Raw genomic sequence first — 18827 nt, 5'->3', positions numbered from 1 at the left:
AGTGCCGATGAAAAAGCACTGGCTGGTTCAAGCTTGGAGTGGGGAGTGAGTGGAGCTGCCTTTTGCTCTTGGCTCGGCTGTGGACTTGCTGTGTGGCCTCAAGCAAGTTGTCTTTCCCCCCTGTACTATAGTTCTTTCTGTTGTGCATTGGGATCAAGGATGGAAAGCTGCTTCTCAGGGGATTTGTAGGCAAACTTTTAAACTTTGCAAGGTGCTTTGTGACTGGAAAGTGCTACGTTCAGAATAGGTGAATGTTCAATATTAGTGTAATTGTTGACATATGATTCAAAAATGAGGAGGGGCTGAGAAGTTCAGCTGAAAGGTCAGCTTGTTACAAGACAGAATTTTTTGTGCCACCAGTGAAAATGAGAAATGAAGCAAAAAGAGAAAGAGGCTGGCTGGGTATGATCAGAGATGAGGCTGGAGCAGGCTTGGCCTCTCTCACATGAAATGCTTTTCTCTCTTTTTGCTTTGTGAGTTCAGCTTTTTGGCTCTGTTACTCAGGGGTTTGTATTTCAGGCACAGTGATGGCTGCGTGAGGTGGCTGGGGCCACAGGGGTGGCGGACAGAAGAACTGAGAGTGGTTCTGATGTGAGTGTGACAGGAGGCAGGGGACTCGGGATTGAAGTAGAAGGAAGAGTCAGGTCAGGCCACAGTGCTTTGGCCATGCTGTGTAGGTGCCCCCTTTGTGCTCCATTCTGCACACTGCTGTTGAGTCTCATGGCATGCAGATAGGAAAGAAATACATGTGTCCTTGGATTGATGGATGACTTTGCCTTTGCAGAAGTTAAATTGAGGCAGGAGGTGGGAATAACTGAGACTTGCACATAAGGGCATGCTGTTGTTTTCTCCCACTGTAAGTATGGAAACCACTTTCAGATTTCCTCATATCCAAAGCAGCCAATTGATTGTCCTATGGGAAAAATGAAAATGCTAAGCAAAGCCTAAATCTATAAAAACCTGGGATGTGGTTCTCAGCGGGACTTTGCAAAGTAACCATATAGTTCCTGTTACACCTGAACACTACATACCAGCCTGGGAAGTGACAAGATTTTCTAGCCATGCTCTGAAATTGTGTTTTAAGGGTTAGGAACATCCAGGGGACACAGCAAAGCGTTTTGCATGCAGCTGTGAATTAGTGTGTCCATGGAAATTTCCTATGGAAGGGGCATCTACAGGGAGGGATGTCTTTTGGACAGGTGCTGATGTAAAAATATACAGATCCACATATGGGCTCCAGAAACACAACAAGCTGGCACCAGCGCTTTCTCAAAACAGACTTTTCTCTTCTGCTTAATTTTTTATTCCTTCTTGAGGCTTTTCCAGCATCCCTCATTGAAATTTATAATCCATCTACCTTATCCTTTATCATGCCTTCTAGTCTTAGACTCACTGCAACTCACATCCCTCCTAACGAAGTAGCAGCGGATTGTTCCCATCTGATCCCATTCTTGCTAACCCTGAGAAGTTACATCTGACTTAAATAAAAGTCACATAGGTAGTAACACGTCAAGAAGCACCGAGAGTGTGTGAAGTGACTGGCCTGTTTTGTGTGATTGGAAATCAAGCTGGGAATATTCAGTGGGAATTGTGAAAATGACCGTACCTGTTTTACTGTAGCATAGCTATGTTGCCTTCTGAGTCTTCTCAATTGCATCAGCATATGGGAAAGGACCTATGGAGTCTCTGTCTGCTCAGAGTGGCAGTGTGTCCCTAATAGCCTGGAATAAAGCAAGCAGTAGGATATAAAAGACTTGAGATTCAGTTTTGAAAGGAATGGCTTTAAACTGAGGTTGATTCTTCACAAGATAGTTAGCTAGCATTAAAAAAAAAATCATATATCACAAGATTGGAAAATGCCCTAGATCACCAGCTGCTAGTGAAAAATGTAAGGATGTGCGTCAAATCTTGTCTTCACAGCTTCTGCTGAATAGCTGTTTATCTCTCATCTCTAAAAAGGAGGATATTTACTTGCCTTTGAGGTTCTTGGATGTGGCCATTTCATGTTTCTGGGAAAGCCTGGCGGTTCCCTTTATTTGGATAGTGCTGGTCACACAAATCCATCATTCAGAGATGTGGTGTTAGTGCAGGAGGAACTAGGCACCTTGAGGAGTGGAATGTCAAATAGTTGCCGCTTTTCTACGGGGAAAGAAAATATGTGCTCTCAGGCACTGGAAAAGCTGCTTAAGAAACCCTGTGATACTGTAAAACTTGCCAGAAGATCTCCAAATAGATACTTATCATTTTATTTGAAATTAGTTCTCCTTTGGGCCATAAGGCTTTAATACCTAAATCTTAAAGAAGGCAAGGGAAATATAAGAAAGTGACTGATTCTGCAGAAAATCCTTTTCTTCTCGTGTCTTGTCACATAAGTTTTTATTGACGATATCTGAATGACTTTAGTGGTGCAAATCATAGAATCATAGAATCATTTAGGTTGGAAAAGACCTTTGAGATCATCAAGTCCAGCTGTTATCCCAGGCTAGGGTTAACCATTAAATAGGCTCCTGCAGCACTTAAACACTTCAGAAAGCCTCACCTGTGCCACCTTGTAAACTTTTTTCATAAAAGAGAGCATTAGCAAACAGTCCGTTCTAACTCTCCCACTGCACAAACTTTTCTCATAAAAAAGGAATGAGAAATGGTTCTTTCCTAACTTGCTTTGGCCAGGTAACACCGCAGATTTATCAATTCAAGAAGATTCTTTCTTTACCCTAACTGAAAGCAGGATTGGCCTACAAGATCTAGAATACCCTTTTCCCACTAGGTTCCCTGCTGTCTTGGTAATCCCGGTGACTAGTTAGAAACTTCTGTGGTGGGGTATTGGGGAGGAGAGATATTGCTCCAGTACAAACCGTGTTTTGAAATGTCTTGGCTCTTATTTGCCTTAGGAAGGTTATAAATACTGTTCCCAGGACAAACATTCTCTATTTCTGAGAGCTAATGAGCCAAACAGCTGCACTGAGGCTATCCACCTCTGACACCAGTAAACACTAAGCCATGTGAAAAAGATTTTAACATGCCCAGACAGTCCGATGTAAGAGTTGTACGTGTGTCTAAAATACAGTTTTCTTGCTGCATCCATTTTGTACCTTCAAAGGAAAAAGTCCTTTACTGACCATCTTTGACACCTGTGACTGTCAGAACAAGACCAGCACAGACCACAATCTCTCTGATACTGGTGCAAATCCAGCTGTTTTCAATAGAACGCACGTTGTTTATGAAAGGAAGAGAGAATAAAGTGTCACAAGTATCTCTCTTAGGGAAGTATGCGTATTTTGTAAGGATCCATCTGAAATGTGCCGCAGACAGTATTCACTGATATCCTCTGGCTGTCTGAGCAGCTTCAAGTCCAAAGCACCAGTAAATCCACTTTAACTGGCTGACTAAACTGGGCTTATGGCTGCTTCTTGCTACCAGAACAATGAAAGGTGTCCTGGCTCATGCTGACGCATCTGATCTAAAGTATAAAAGAATTTGTAAACAGGATCTGGGAACCATTTGAAGAATCAACTAACTTCGTCTGTAAATTTGTATCCACACAACACAAATGTCCACGATTTGCTTCAGAAGAGACAGAAAGAGGAAACAACTGTATGTTCTAAACTCTAAATTCATCAGAAAAAGTGTACAAGTGATCTGGCTTCGCTCTTCTCCTCTGCTTCTCAACCATCCTTTGGGAAGATCACAAGGCCTTTCTTGCAAGACTTTTTCCCATCTAGTGCTCCTCAGACCCCAGACTCTAACTGGAATTACAACTAGCCCACTGAAACTGAACTAAAATGCAGTTGTGACTAATTGTTCACAACCACAAGAGCAAAAGCAGTGTTATCAGGTGGATCTCGAAACTATGGCTGATTCTGGTTTTTGCAGAAGTTGCATAAATCTAGAAAAGCTCCTTTGACTCTGCCTGGACTTGAGGCACCACCAAGAGCAGAAGCAGTTGTATTTAAGGGCACTGATTCCTGGTCTGGGGCTGTGGGAACCATTTGTTTTTCCTGACGCCTGACTCATGTTGACTTAAACCCGAATGACTTTTAGTTCAGGCAATGTCAAGGCAAAGTTGTGAACAGGACCTTTTCATTCATGTTCCCAGTAAGCATGTATCTTCTTAAAAAGAAAGAAAAAAAAAAATAAACTAGGTCAGTTGAGCACAGTAAATGGTTATGTCTCTCTTCTTTTGGGCTTTAAAAAATGTCCCAGTTGCTTAAGTGAAAGTTGCTGTGACTTGGAGAAACGTGTCCCAGGGCCCCTCTTTTGTTTATCTGTCATTAATCATTGTAAAAGTCTTTCTCTAAGAAATGCAATTGGTCAGTTTGCTTTTAGTAGCTCGGGGCTGGATGCTGATCTTCGTTCCTCTAGTTGCATCTGGCATTGGTCTGCTGCAGTAAGGGGAGTGACTCAGGATTTATAGCTGTGTAAATGAGACCAGAGGTGATCGTCTGAAGCCTACTCAGTTCTGTAGCATCTGGAGAACATCATATATTTATTAAAAAACCACCAACCAAACATCTAGTGATAACTGCTCTTTGACATCCCAGTCATGACATTCTTTCTAACAGGGAGACAGGACAAGGGTGGGAAGAGAACAAAAGCAGTGGGGGGTAAACGAATTAAGAAATCTGGCCTTCATATGCTCATAGAAATGGGCAGGATACACTATTCGTGCTAGATTTTCCCTGCTCCTGGCCCCTTGGATTCAGTGGAATTGCTCCTGATTTACACCCCTTCGAGTGGAACAGGATCACTCCCTTTTTCTTCAGCAAAACAAACATTTGTTACTTGGAAAGAAAAACAGAAGAATCTTAAAATGTGACCCACAGCTGAGCGGAAATTCTCAGTAACGCAAGAATTTGCGTTTCTTTAGTTTGTAAACAAAGAAGGAACCCTTGGAGGGAGCGTGTTGATTAATGCTGTGGAGGACTGCAGAGGGACAGTTCCTGCGGCAGTATAACTGGGGATTCATCCTGCTGTGCTCACAGCAGTTCCAGGTATATGAAACAGGAACGTGGAGGAGCAGGATGCTCTAACAGAAGAGGGGATTGAGCTTTGGGAATGCTGACAGCAGCTTCTCTGCTGGCTCTGAGCCCTCAGGCAGGCCAGAACCTTGATCAAAACAACCCCAACTGCCAGAAGAAATTGAGATCCATTGCTGAACTGAAGGTAGTTAGGGGTCTACAGATGCAGGCAAATGCTTAGAATTATTTCCAAAAGCACCCTAGCAGTCTGAGTGCCAAAAGCCCAAAGGGAGTTGAGGTCAGATGCTCAACTGGTGTAAACTGATGTGGGTCCTCCCAGGTCCTACCTCTAACCAATGTTTTCTCGCTCTCTGCAGATCTCAGGTTCCCGTAGCTCTCATGCAGAAGCTCCATACTCACTGACAATGGATGGCTTTGCCTGCCTTCCCCTCCTTAAATACGCCAGCACTATATATTGAAATGCCAGTTTAGCCCACAGAGCTCCCTGGCTCAGGAGCTGGCAGGCCAGCAGGGAGAACCCAGAACAGCTTCCCTCCAGCAAGAGAGAAGGAACACACACGCACATTCACACGCACACTGCTTGCTTAGCACAGTCCATTAAACTCAGCATGAACTCCAGGCCCAGCCATAACCCGTGATATTTATGGAGTGAATATCTTCCTGTGAAGGATGTGGAAGGGTTGTACAGCCACCGTTGAGCCCCTACCCTCCCTCACATTCGCTCATATCTCATACATATGCTTTTATGACTATTCCACTTATCTGGAACTGGAATAGCAGGCTCAGATCTTGGCTGCTTCTCCGTTCTGCGTAGGAAAGGAAAGGACAGGAGGAATACTTTTGCCCTCCCTCCCATGCCATGGGGAAAGCCCTAATCCTGCTAGGAGAATTTCAGCTTTCCCGCTAAAGCCTGGCTCACCAGAGCCATTACGGGCTGTAGCCATGCTGCTGCTGGCCTTGGGAGGTGTTCTGACACAGGTATGCTGTGTATCCACAAAGCAGGGATAAGATTTGCAGCAGGACCAGCTCCTGTCCCCAGCACTGAAGATGCTCTTTGTTTTCCAGCAGCTACGAAACAGACTGCTGTGGTGTGAGGTCTGTGGTTGTTCAATGCCTTCTACATCCATTTTCCCTAAGAAAAGGGCAAGCACGTGACACCTGGGAAGAGCTGGTACTATAAGAGGAGCTCATCAGCCTGCATGACACACAGGTGCTCCCTCCAGTTTAATTTTACAGCATCCACAACATGAAAATAGACCTTCCCTTGTGCCTGGGCCCTCCTGTCACCTGAGGAGAGAGTCTGATAGAGAAGAAATGTGAGGACTGATGATTGCTGACTGTTCCTGCTATGGCTCTGCTGATACTCTCCAAAATCCGGAGGGTCACACTGCCCGTTGAGCTCTCACCTGGGTCAGAACAACCCCAGATACTCCAGAATTAGGAGCTTCTGTCTTTAAAAGCTCTACATGGAATTGTCTGAATTATCTGCCCAGGAGCCTCAGTGCAGATGTGTGTCTCTCTTGGGAGATAGAAAGGACCTGGTTCTGACCTTGTGCGTAGGGGACACTCGACGAGTGCGGCGGCTCTGAAGAGATTGGGAGCAGACCTGCTGTTGCCTCATAGCTTCACTCTGCCATGAACTGATGGGAAGTGTTGCTGAATGTGCAAACAGGAACACCTGCACTCGGGAAAGAACTCGACCACAACCAAATAAAACAACAAACCTTGTAAGAAGATGGGAAGCACCATTCCCCAGGCTCATTGCATGGCCTCACCTGAGAGATCTGAGTGACAAGATTATTTTAAAGTGCCTTTTCCTGAGCTACGCTGATCTGTCTTCCTCTGACAAGTCAGCCACCTCTTGCCAAGCATGCTGTGTGCACATCCTGCACCGCTGCCTCCCTGCCATGCCAGTCACCTTCCTCAACGGTATTCACAGGGCACAATGACTTCAGGGGGCACCTCAAGGGGAGAAGACAGAAAACTGTTTCACACTGTCACCTTCCTAACCCTGCTGTGCCCCACATCACTTTGGAGTCACTGGCGCAGATCAAGGGCTCTCCCTTTTGTCTGATAAGTCATTAGGTGGGGAGACTTGGAACAGCAACAGTCGTTCTGTAGGGAGGGGGCAGAGCTGAAGGGTCTGCTCTCTCTCCCTCCTTTGGAGTGAGCTGCAGAGAGCTTTAGAGCTGTTCAATTAAAACAACCCTAGGACAAAAATAGGATGAGAGAGTGCTACTTTAAAAACAAAACAATTAAGCGAAGCCTATCCCTTCCCATCCCTGGAGGTTCCTATGGAAGTGGCAGCTTTTGAGCCAGAAATCTCTGCTGAGCTGGGTATTTCTGGCATTCGAACCCAAGGCAAGCGATGACCTCCCAGTGCTGGCTTGGGAGGAGAGGCTGTACCGAGCTCATGGCAGCAGATGAGATTGAGCTTGCAGGCACTGACATGTCTCCCCTAAAGGCTGGTTATGCTGTAGCCTGTGGAACAGCAGAAGTGAGATTCCGAGTGTGGGAAAGAGCTGAGCAGACACTGGCACAAGCTGCACCAGCAGCCAGCCAAGCCCGGTGGGCGGCCGTGCAGTAAACAGCATTTTGAGCCTTAAGACTGAGAGGGAGAATGGGTTTGGTCTTGAGCTCACAGATCTGGGTCCAACACCAGGTCACTGAAACCTGGTTCTAACATGGCTTCATGGACCGGGGTTGTGGGAACCCCTGTCCAGACAGGATTGGGCTCTCTGCCTGCTGTTTGTGTGGCTTCACTCTTAGCAGGGATCCATATGTCTCCTTTTGAAGCTGGTGCTGATGAAAAGGCAGATGGCCAGTAGCTGCACTGACCAGGCAGAATGTGTCAGCAATCTTTTTGGAACATGAAAGCCTTGTCGATCACATCAGTGCTGGTGTAGATGGTCTTCTGCATCTCGTAACACTTTGGGCTGTGGGATGAGGATCCATAAAGATAGTCTCAAAATAACCAGAGGAGGAGTGACTGCCAGCACTGTCTGTATAACCTCAGAAGTTCATCCTGCAGCACGCATATCACCCGAGCCCCAGCGCCAGCTGAAATCATTCTCTGATGAAACTATGGTCTAGCATAATCACTGTGCAGTTGCCACAGGAATGCTAGAGGTAAAGTTCTGGCTTTCATGATCCGTGCAGTGTCAAATTAACCTCATGCTTCTGTTCCTGAGGTCCCTTTGTTGCGGGTGATTTTTCTGCCACAAAATTCTTTCTTTCAACCCTAATTTTAGTTCACATGAAGAATGAAAAAGGGTCTTACATTCTTGTCATGAGGCTGGCTCCTGGGATTCCCCTCTGACTCAGCACAGCCTGGCCTCTTCCCTGGCCTTTTCAGCTGAGATCCCCTCGAAATACACCTAGAGCTTAAAATAGCATCGCAAGCTCTTTCCCATGTACGTTCTGGTGAAGAGAATAGCCCCACTGTGAGCATGGGAATTTGTCTCATTCTTTTTGTTTCTCCGAATTCTTTTTACAGGATAGCAGTACAGACTAAGCTGACATTATTTTGAGAAGAATTTTGAGAAGCTGGAAGTAATTTTCTTTGTTTCCTTTGTTCTAGGAAAGGGATCCACACAGTCCTGCCAGCCCTCCTTGTCTGGGGCAGAATGAACAGGCTTGCAGGGCTTGCAGGCATCTGAGCTGTGTCCTGGCCCTCACTGTTTCCTCTGAAGGAAGATGAGCATAGCAGAGGGGGAACTTCACCGGTCCAGAGGACTGTGCACATGGAGAATGCAAGTCTCACTGTTTTCGTGGAAAGGCAATGATGCTGGTCAGTCTCTGCAGCTGGTTAGTTATTTCCCCACATCGGGGACACACAGAGCTCTAACAGTTAATGTCAGAGTTGGGAACATTTCTGTGGTTTTTGAAGGTCTTGGGTGCCAAGTGACCAAGAGCTGCCCTGGCAGGAAAAGCCTTTTTTCCTTACCTCCTTGAAACATAGCCAGGCCCCATCGTTTTCATTTCATCTATCCCCTTTTTTTGAGGTCAGGTCACCTTGGGCTCAAAATTGTAATAATTTGAGAATCCCCAATAATGTTTTTTAACAAAGCCTTTTGACCAGAGATTGGCCTATCTCTGCCAGGCAGGTCATTCATTTCCAGTCTAATGCACAAGGGAGAACATTGTGAAATGACTGCATAAAGAGGCATTAGAGTAAAGATGATTTGGGGCTATTTGCCTGGCAAAGAAATTGAACCAGCCACAGCTTTTCTTTTACCTGACTCATGGCTGTATTGCAGGGATCAGATTGGAAAAAAACAAGTGAATATTATTCACGTAAAGTCTGCTTTCAAACCCATCTCCGTGTGCCCCTGTTGCCAGATGACATCATGCTTCTGAGGATGAAACAGTTTAAACTATAGAAATGAAAATTAGTGGTTCAGATAACTTCCTTAAAACAGCAACAACAACAACAGCAGACTTAGTCTTTGTAAAACCTGCTTGAAAAACATCTGTTGCTGCATCTCTGGGGTAAAATAGCCTAAACTATAAAAGCTTTAGCAGTCTGTCATAGTGATTGCTTTACCAGCAGCAGGGTATTTAAAAGACGGTATGGCAAAAGCCATACTGAAAGTAAAGGCTCTGAATTTAAAGTGGTTTAAGCAGGTTTGTAACAGTAATGCTGTTGTACCTGTACCTAAAGTGGTATGAAAAAATGCGGCGTTTGTAGGCAGAACTAATAACGTTCCACCACTAGCTAATAAAACTGTCACCTCTAAATATATCAAGAGTGTTTCTAACATCACACAAGTTTCTGGGGAAGACAGCTAGGGCAGTTGTTCAGGACAAGGGGCTGGGGGAGGAGAGAAGCACCAGGTGCTGAGAAGCAGCACACAGTGTCCAGCATACGCCAAGTGGGTGACCGCTGCTGGGCCCAGGAGCACAGCGCTGACTCGGCTCACGTGAAAGCCCCACTAGAGACCTCACACAGGTTGCAGCCTGCTGAAACATTCCGCCTGCCTCAGCTGGTGTGAATTTGGTCTGTCTGAAGTCAATGATGGCTGCAAATACAGACTGTTTCCTTATTAAAGTTGTGTAAAAGTATGCCATTCTTCTAACAAGGCTATTCACGGAGCTTGGGACTTGTGTATTCCTAAAACATTCGTGATGTGAAACTTCGAAAAAAACTATTAATAAGGAAACAAATAAAAAAATATGAAAGGTCAGCTTCATAAATGTGTGTTTGTAACAAAAATAAAGAATTAAGAACATGTAAGTGAAAGTCTCACACTTAAGATTTCCCAGATTATTTTTCATGGGTTTGTAACTTACAGCAGCTTGTGCAGACCTTTGAAAAAAGATCATGTTATTTAATCAGCAGTGAAGTAGCTGGTTTACAGATAATTTTAAAGGTGTCTGCATTACATTCCAAGGTTAACAATCCCTTCAGCTGAGCAAAGTCCCTGCCTCTCTGAAGGTGCAAGCCCTTCGTTAAGGCTGGCTCACAGTTACAGCCCTAGGGGCTAGAAAGCTAATCAAGGATTCATGTGCTGAGATTTGTTTGTGCTATACAGGAACAGCCTGGCAAGAGCGGTGCCTTGGTGGACTTGCAGATGCCGTTGACCTGCGCTTCTCTCTTGGTCCCTGAAGTCTACCTGTCTTCTCTATCCTCTGCATTGCAATTGGCTGCAGGAGGACCAGATGACCTAAGGGTCCTTCCAACCTAAATTATTCACTGATTCCATGTAATGAGCTGGAGTCTTTCCAAAACTTGAATGGGAAAGGTGTGGGCAGGCTCCTGTTGGATTCCCAAATCCCTAATGAGAGATACACACAAGTCCTGGTAGGCCACCCACCCCTCCAGGTCCTACCAGCCTGGCAGAGCTCAGGGGCCTGTTGCTGCCTGTTGAGTCTGTGTGAGATGTGCCGCTGGTATAAATTAGGGAAGACCTATTGACTTCAGCAAAGCTATTTTGACCGAGGGGCTGGGTCCTAGGATTTTAGGGCAGAGAATCTTTGAGCTTAGGTGATGCCAGGAGTCTTTGGGGTGATGGGATCTAGTGGGGAATTCAACCTTGCACCTTTTCAGATACGGCTGTGTAGACGCAGCAGTGCCTGGCGGTGGCAGAGCCCCGTGATTAACACAGTAGCCCATAACTAGAGGTCTCACGTTAGTCCCTTCTCTTTCATAAGCCATGTTACCTTGAACACATCCTTCTGTGCCTCATCTCTGCAGGTGCTGTGAGGACCCAGCCCCATACAAGAGTTCAGACACATCAGAGCTGCGCACCAAAGGAATCCTGTAGATCAGGAGGCCACCTTAAATGAGCCTGCCCGAGTCCACCTTAATCATACCCTCCCTTCCTGCAGTTTTCCTTCGGGATAATTAAGCATGCAGTAAGTTAAGAAGTGGAAAAACCCGAGGAAGCATCCCTTTCACAGGTGGGTGCAGCTGACTGTTTCCTCCCAGGGCCTGTTCCTCTTGCAGTTCTGTGCAAGCCAATGCCTGGGCACAAATGCTCCTGGCTGTGATGATGACTCACATTTCTATCTAAATTTTGCAGTTGTTAAGGGTCTCAGAAGATCACCTGCTATTACACTGCCACGTGGAGACCTGTGGTCTGCAGGTAACAGGTACTTTTTTATTGCACCTTGACAAACCTTGAGGCACAGGGTGATTGCAGCTTTGTCCGCATTGCCCTTGAGGTCTGATTTTCTGCATGGACCAGTAACCAGGATGCTGAGCCCCGGGGATCCTGGGGCACCTGCCTGCACAAGCCTGGTGCAGAGTGAGCCCTCGGACAGGTCTGTGCAGCCCACGCTGCTGCCAGGCAGGGTCAGATCAGGGAACAAGCTGTGCTCACAGCTCTTTCTCGACTGCTTTGGAGGGGTTGTACCTACAGCGTGTCTGGGGTCAGGCAGGGGGTCTGCCGTAGGTCTAGCTGTTGCACCAGGCTCCCCAGAGCTCAAGTCTAGGGCTTGGTCCTGCCTCTTTGCCACATTCAGAGCTGGTTGCAGCCTGCCAGGAGGCAGAACACAGATGCTGGTCACAGAAGCCCTTGCTGTAGGATCTTGTGTGTGTGTTAGGCCAGGAGTCGGGTTGGATAATGACAGTGGTCCTAACTGGAAAGCCTCCCAGCTGGCTGTGCACTGGGCTGGGGCAAAAGGCCACATTTCTTAAGGCAGAAACAGAGCAAAAGAAAGAGAGAAGACTAGTGCTCTGCTTCCAAAACCAAGGCCTATTTCACAAAGAGCTCAACACCTGCATTCTCTGCTTTGGGAAGGCTTCTTGTTGCATGTATGACCTTAGAAGTGTTGACTTTCTTACTGTGTACCTGCTCTGAAACGAGAATCCTGTGCATTGATACATGGGTTTTAGTGTTGTGCCTGGTAGCCCCTCTGGGTGCCCTTGGTCGCACGCTCTTTGGTAAGCTGCACAACTGGCTTTTTGCATCCTGACAAGGTCAGGCTCTAGGGGGGCATTTTTTTTTTTTTTTTACCAGAAGAGAATGTGTGCTTTTGCTGGCAAACTCTGTATCTAAGCACTGGCTGTTTCCAAACTCACAATGCCAAGACTGTTTTTATATATTTACTTCCTTTATGAGGACATCAACAGGCACCCCACCCATCCCAAGTTCTGCATCCCTTGATAGGCTTCGATTTCACAATAAATCCTGAAATACAATGGAGTGTTCCTCCCAGAACTAAAATAACTGTAGATTTTATTAGCAAACTCTGCAGCCAGGGATGAAATTTATTCCCTGCTTGACATCCCTTACACTATGGGCACAGCAGCGTGCCCTCAGGGCTGTAGCATCTGGCAAGCCAGGCGGAGAGGGGAATCCTAGCTCTGCTGGAGCCAGCGGGTGTTACCGCGGAGTCAGGATTTCATCCCAAGGTTGTGCTGAAGTGGGGAGGGGTGTTTTGTCCTGCCCTTTCCGTCCGTCCTTAGGGCAGGGTAGCCTTTCCCACCCAGATTGGAGTCAGATACGGGGTAGCATTTAGCCTTTGCTGAGCTCTGGTGCTGCTTTTATATGATGCTTTCTCTTGACAATTCACAGCAACTAACTTCACGATACAGCTGATGCATGTGGAGCAGCAGCGGTGGGACTGTCAGAAGGCAGCTCAGGAGCTTCGGCCCTTCTCCACTGATTATAAAGAGAGCCTAGAGAGATCAGGCTTCTAATGTAGATGCCTTAATTAAGTACCTAAGGATTAGATGGCATGAATCTGACCCTAAATGTCCCTCTAGGCAGATGCTGAATTAATGCTGAACTTGAACAGGAACATGGGTCTGGAAGAGACCTTCTCAGCTGTTAAGTCTCTGGTTTAGCCCTGTTTAGCCCAAAAGCATTCACTCACTGTCCCACCCCAAGTCACACGGACCAGCAGAACTCCTTCCCAGCCTTGCTGCAAACTTACGGCCTTGATAGACATTGATGAGATTGTTCTTTTATCAGTAATATACCACAGATGGAGAAATCAAGTGTCACTTATGTCTTGCAGCCCTGTAGCATCAGGAGAGAAGCTGGGTGAAAGTGCCCAGCCGATCTCAGGAATTGCATCTTATCCTCAAAAGTACAGAAGGTGGCAAAAAGCAAGGGACAGGACTCCTTTGTAGCTCTGAATCTGGCATTCAGTTTTGCCTGAGCATGTGAGCAGGATGCATCAAGCAGGCATCAGTAGTTGGGTAATGAACAATGAAATGAAATTCCTATGTTTCAGACCAACTAGCTGGATGAACCTCACCATCTCGGCTGGCCAAATTTATGTTTGAGATAATTTCAGCAAGGCTCATAAAGTTAAAAGAGTGCCAAATTAGAGTGAGTGCCTGTGATCCACTCCAGCAGTGACTTTTGCCAAGACTGGCCAGCTGTGAGAATGAAAATTGTTCTGTACGGAGCAGTCCTGCGAGCCACCAGCATGTCCTCTGGATGACTGAGCAGCTTAACTTTGAGGCAGGGGACAGATTTGAAGCCACTGAGGACTGGGTGAGCCCGATTCCCTTTACCAAGGTGCTTGTACTGGCTTTTTATTTTGGCTCCTGCAGGCAGGGCGCCACTGCGAGCGATCACACTGAGTCAAAAAAATGTGTGTGTGCTTGCCTTAATTTTATTCTTTAGCCTTACGTGTTTTTTAGCAATTAACTAAATGTCTTCTTTTTGTAATTACTATATATTCAGGAAAGCTGCTAGCTGGGCATGGTGAGTGAACCCAGAAGAACATAGCAAGGTGAATTAAACACCCACTATTCTTTGCTTGGGGGAGATTTTAAGCAGGGTTGACATCTTTATCCCTTCACTTGAGGCAGCTCAGGCAAAAAGAAGATATACAAATGGGTGTTAGCTTGGGTGTTTCCTCCCTTTGATCATTCTGAGTCACTCAACCTGCATGTTCTTCTCTTGCTTCTTGGCAAGTGGCGTGTCCAGTGGGGTGAACAGTTCAGCTGCTAGCACAAGGGGTAGTTTTGGTTGTCGAGTGTCCTGAGAATATCTTGGACCATGGGTGTAGGAAGCTCCCAAAATCAGGGTTCTCCAGCTGACACTTGTCCTTCGTGTCCTGCTGCTCCTCTTCTTTTTTTCAGTGTATGGTGAAGAAGTGACAGACTTAGTCTGGGCTATGAGAGACAAAGTGGGCTCCTCTGGCCCCAGCAACCCTCCTCGGGAGGGTTTGGCACCGCTCCTGGCACTTCCCAGTGAAGGGGCCGGTGCAAGATGCTGGTCCTGCTTTCCAGTAAAGGACCTAGAGTGGATCCAAACGCTCGTGTCTTGGCAAAGCAGGGGAGATGGCTGGCCACGGCAGAGCTAAGGGGGCTTGTAGGATGAGCAGGATTGCAACTCAGTACATTTTGCTTACGCTTCTGTTCTGGGAAGATGAAAGCACTCATGTGGGTGATGATGGGCAGTTTGGTAAGGATGTTTTATCATGGAATTATTCTTTATTTTTGTTGTAGGTTAAAAACTCAAGCAGCCATTGTCATGCTGGTTTAGCGCTGAATATTGCCCCCAACACTCCTGACAGGTGAGTGAGTATTTTGGTTGAACAGTTCACTCGAGGTCATGCAGCAGGTTTATGCTAAAAGTGGCATTTGGAAGATGATCGTTCAAGGTGCAACTGCTGCTTCTTGGACAAGGGGCGATGCATGACTCGAGCCATATATTACATGCTGTCCTTTTAAAAAGGCACAAATGTAACAACTTCAGATGCCCCGTATGGCTTGGAATTCAGCTGCAGTTTATATTCTTGCTGTGTGAGAAAATGAGGACAGAGGTGTGTAGCACTTTATCCTTGTCTTATTTACACACCGTGGTGAAATGTGAGCAGCTAATTTTAGGCAACAACATAGTTTAAGGTGCCAAGCCTTCCAAAAGGGGAAGGAATGTATATCCAGTGAGACTGCCTTTAGCTCCGAGCTGCTCTAGGGCACTGGAAGTCTATGCCACCTCCAGTATGTTAAATCTTCTGTGTGGAGGTGTAATCCTTTCTTGTGACATTAGCAGAGGTAGCTGGTACGGAAATGATTGTGAAATCCCTTGTCTTACGGAAGAGGAGAAGGAGGCGCACCAGCATTTTGCATCTGCTGGTTTGCACTGTGCTAATGCTCTCCAGCCCCAAATCCCCAGGGGCTTTCCAAGTGCTAATTCATTAAGAGTTGGAGTTTGTTTTCAGCAGTGGACAAACAGTGGTGTAGGGAGTGTGGAAGCTGATCTGGTGTTGCACAGGGACCCGAAAGGACCTGGGTAAAACGCAGGGCTTGATTCCCGGCTAAGATGCCCTACACTTGGAGGTGGGTAGGAAGGAGGCTGAATGGAAATGACCCACTACACGCTCCCTACATTTGTCTTCATCTTTTGTCCTACTTCGAGGCACGCACTGCTGGGATGTGGTAGGGACTGTATGGCACAGTGCATTCTGTATACGCTCCTGCCCCTTCTTTTATGCCGGCCTGAAGTCAGTGCACAGGTCTTGCACCACCTCTACCCTGGAAAGGTCCCTGACTCAGAGGCACGGCTCCATCTTTTTAAAGGCCACCTCTTGTACAGCACAGAGGATTCCTGTCCGGTACCCAACGTGCTCTGTCACACCCCAGGCCAGCGAGGACTAAGAGTGCCCTCTGCTGCACTCCTTCTCCTCATCTTTCCATGGCAGCATTCCGCTTGCTGTTTGGGAATAAACAAAACAACTCTTTAATACACAAGACAACTATTCATATTCTAAAGGTCTTTGTGCAGGCTTTGCAGAAGCCTGGTTCTGTATTTCAGCAGTGAACGGAAAGGATCATGCCCTGAGATAAAAAGGTATGATACCCTGCATCAGTCCTGAGGTGCAAATAAAGCACTGTGAGGAACTGCTGTCCTTTATCCATAACCTTCACCCTGTAACTTTTCATTGCCTGATAAAACCAGCGGCTCCTCATTGCAGGAGTTCAGACGGCAGTCTTTGTAGTCATAAAATTTTCATTTCTCGGAGCTGGCAGCAGCAAGCGCTGGTGATGCACGGTCAGTGATGGTACCTAATTGCGCCTAACAGCACTGAACTTTCCATCTCTCCCTCCCCTTCAAAGGAAAAACATTGAGCACCACAAAGCTCTGCTTATTCAAGTCCTTGGCTCTCGCAGCCAAAAAGGAATGGATGTAGGTAGGGAAAGGGGGGTTGTGTCAAGAAAGCTGTCCCAGGCTTCATACTTCTGGAGTTTAAAAGGGGAAAAATTAAAAAATACTAATCCCGCTTTTACCGGGATTTGATTTACCCACGTGGAAAGGAACCAAGCTGCAGGCTGCACTGGCAGCCCCGTAACCACCGGGGCCACAGGAATCTGCTCATGTTCCCTGGAATGTGGACATTTTTCCTTGCACCCACTTCGGCAGCGCTTTCCAGGGTGTCACTCAAGCGCGGGGCACGCCCCCTCCAGGAGGCTATTTAAAGAGGAGCTGGTATGCAACTTTCTCCAAAGAGAGAGGAGAAACTCCGAAGGAGGAGTGAGTCAGTCAGCAGCCTGAATCCCCTCCCTTCCCTTTACTCGGGATGGCTGGCAACTTGGGGGCAGTGACCTGGACCCTGTTCCTCCTCCTTGCACCTGGCTGGGTATGTATTGCACCGCAGCAGCTCCATTTGCTGGCTGGGCATTGCAGCTTCTTGCTTTGATGCATGCAAACGCTTTAGGCTGAATAACTCTTCCCGCCTGCCACCTGCCTCCGAAGGTTTCTGAGCAAAGTCTGGCTGTTAGCAGAGCAATGTGAATGCGCCGTGTAACTCAATCACGCCCGGAGCTGCGCCACGCGTTGCGCCTGTCACCCATGGATCTCAAAGCTCTTGGCGAACATGAATGGATTTTGTTTCACTCCACTTGTGTGAGCTAGAAGCCAGCCCGGGTTTACCAGGGGGGAGAAGAGAACAGAGAGAGGTGAAGTCACTGAGTTTGTGTCATTGCAAGGATTAAAAGTCTCATATCCCAGTTCCTTACCATCACCATCCTTCCCCAGCTGCCACTGAATCCATGTGTTCCCAAAAACCGTGATCCCGAGGGGGAAGTTAGTCTGCAGCCTCTCCAGAGCAGAATTTGTGCCTGTTTTTGTGTTAATACAAGTGCTTGACAGAGCAGCTGATCCTGCTTAGGAACATTGCTGCAGTCATTAATGTATCTAAATTGCAGTTAAGTGCCTTTTGGATCGGTGAGGAAATAAGGTTTGCAGAACCACTGTGCCTCGCACAGCTTGTTGTGCTGACAGAGGCAATAAACTGCTGGTCGGTGAGGTGTCCCTGACCGCTCCTGGCACACTCGGCATGTGCCAGCCTCTCTTCTGCCAGGAAAGGTGTCCTGTGCGCCCAGCACTGCTTGCTCTAGAGCTAACCTCTGCCGTTTGGGATGGTCGATGTGTTTCTTGCACTGACCCAGCTTTGGCAGCATAGGATCATTTAGGTGGGAAAAGGCATTTAAGATCATCGTATTGGCCATGTAAATTATTGCATTGAGTCCCACCACTGTGACCCTTTATTATTACTCTGAGATGTTGTTTTTCCTAAACCTGCTGACTGTCTCGGGAATGGGACTTTTGACTTTCTTTGAGCTCTGAGAGTGACGTTTAGTGGATGGAGCAAGGAAACGAGAGCTGTTACTCCTGCATCTGCCTCCTGTGTTCAGAGGTGAGAGCAGGATTGCTGGGAGTTATGTTTAGCTCTGCCAGGCTCAGCCTGAGCAGGTCTCCGTGTCTCCCCTCTCTGTGAAATGGGGTTGGTGGTTCCTGTCTCTGCTATTAGGCTGCTGTACAGTTTGCCGCAGCAACGTCAGGAAGGTGCCTTGAGAGCCTGAGGTGGAGGGAGAGCAGGGATTATCCGTCATGATTCAGTGTCTGCAGTATGTGAGTAGCTGTGTTTTGGCTGCTTTATCTGCTGCCAGTCTTGGAGCGTGAAAGAGAACCAGTTATGTGTTTATTATATTACTTCTACCTTGCAGCATTAACCCCTGGCTCCCAAAGCACTTTGCAAACAGCTCGCTCAGCTTCAGAACGCCCCTTTCCCAGCCCTTTGAATACAGGCACGAGCCCAAACGCATTTTTAAAATCCTCTTTGGTGTGGCCCTCTCAGCTGGTTCCTGGGCTTGTGTGGACAGTGATCAGGAATGAGAAGTCCTGATGATGCCACAGAACTGCTGCAGTGGCGTGAGCTCCTGCCCCTCTACTCATGCCTTACTGAGAGTGCAGGGGGTAGAAGTTTCATGTGGATATGAAGCAGGAAGAATATTCTCACTTTTTCTTTCCCCTCAGGTAACTGGGTTTTGTGCTGGCACTTGGGAGGAAGCTTGTTCTGGCTTGTCAGCTGAGCAGATGGGACCTGGGAGTCAGTGGTGGAGAACATGCATGGAGCACAGGCAAGGGAATCCTCTGGTTG

General features: G+C 47.0%; 1 protein-coding gene across 2 annotated transcripts in view; it reads left to right on the top strand.

Annotated features, from left to right (window-relative positions):
• LOC101914229 (CCN family member 2-like) overlaps positions 1–18827 on the top strand; it is a 43818-nt gene that overhangs the window by 13644 nt on the left and 11347 nt on the right. The window contains exons 7-13 of one of the 2 annotated variants that reach the window (XM_055799580.1): positions 8560–8786; positions 11176–11381; positions 11504–11566; positions 13665–13954; positions 14123–14171; positions 14893–14960; positions 15609–17024. In XM_055799580.1, the coding sequence (XP_055655555.1) occupies positions 16965–17024 (60 nt within the window). In that variant the 5' untranslated portion in view covers positions 8560–8786; positions 11176–11381; positions 11504–11566; ... (2 more) ...; positions 14893–14960; positions 15609–16964. Of the gene's footprint in view, positions 1–8559; positions 8787–10665; positions 10685–11175; positions 11382–11503; positions 11567–13664; positions 13955–14122; positions 14172–14892; positions 14961–15608; positions 17025–18827 lie in introns of those variants that run through there. The other variant, XM_055799581.1, reaches the window with a different exon arrangement.

Source organism: Falco peregrinus, chromosome 3 (genome assembly GCF_023634155.1).
Source record: "Falco peregrinus isolate bFalPer1 chromosome 3, bFalPer1.pri, whole genome shotgun sequence".
Lineage (NCBI taxonomy): Eukaryota > Metazoa > Chordata > Aves > Falconiformes > Falconidae > Falco > Falco peregrinus.
This window is presented reverse-complemented; position numbering and strand designations above follow the sequence as displayed.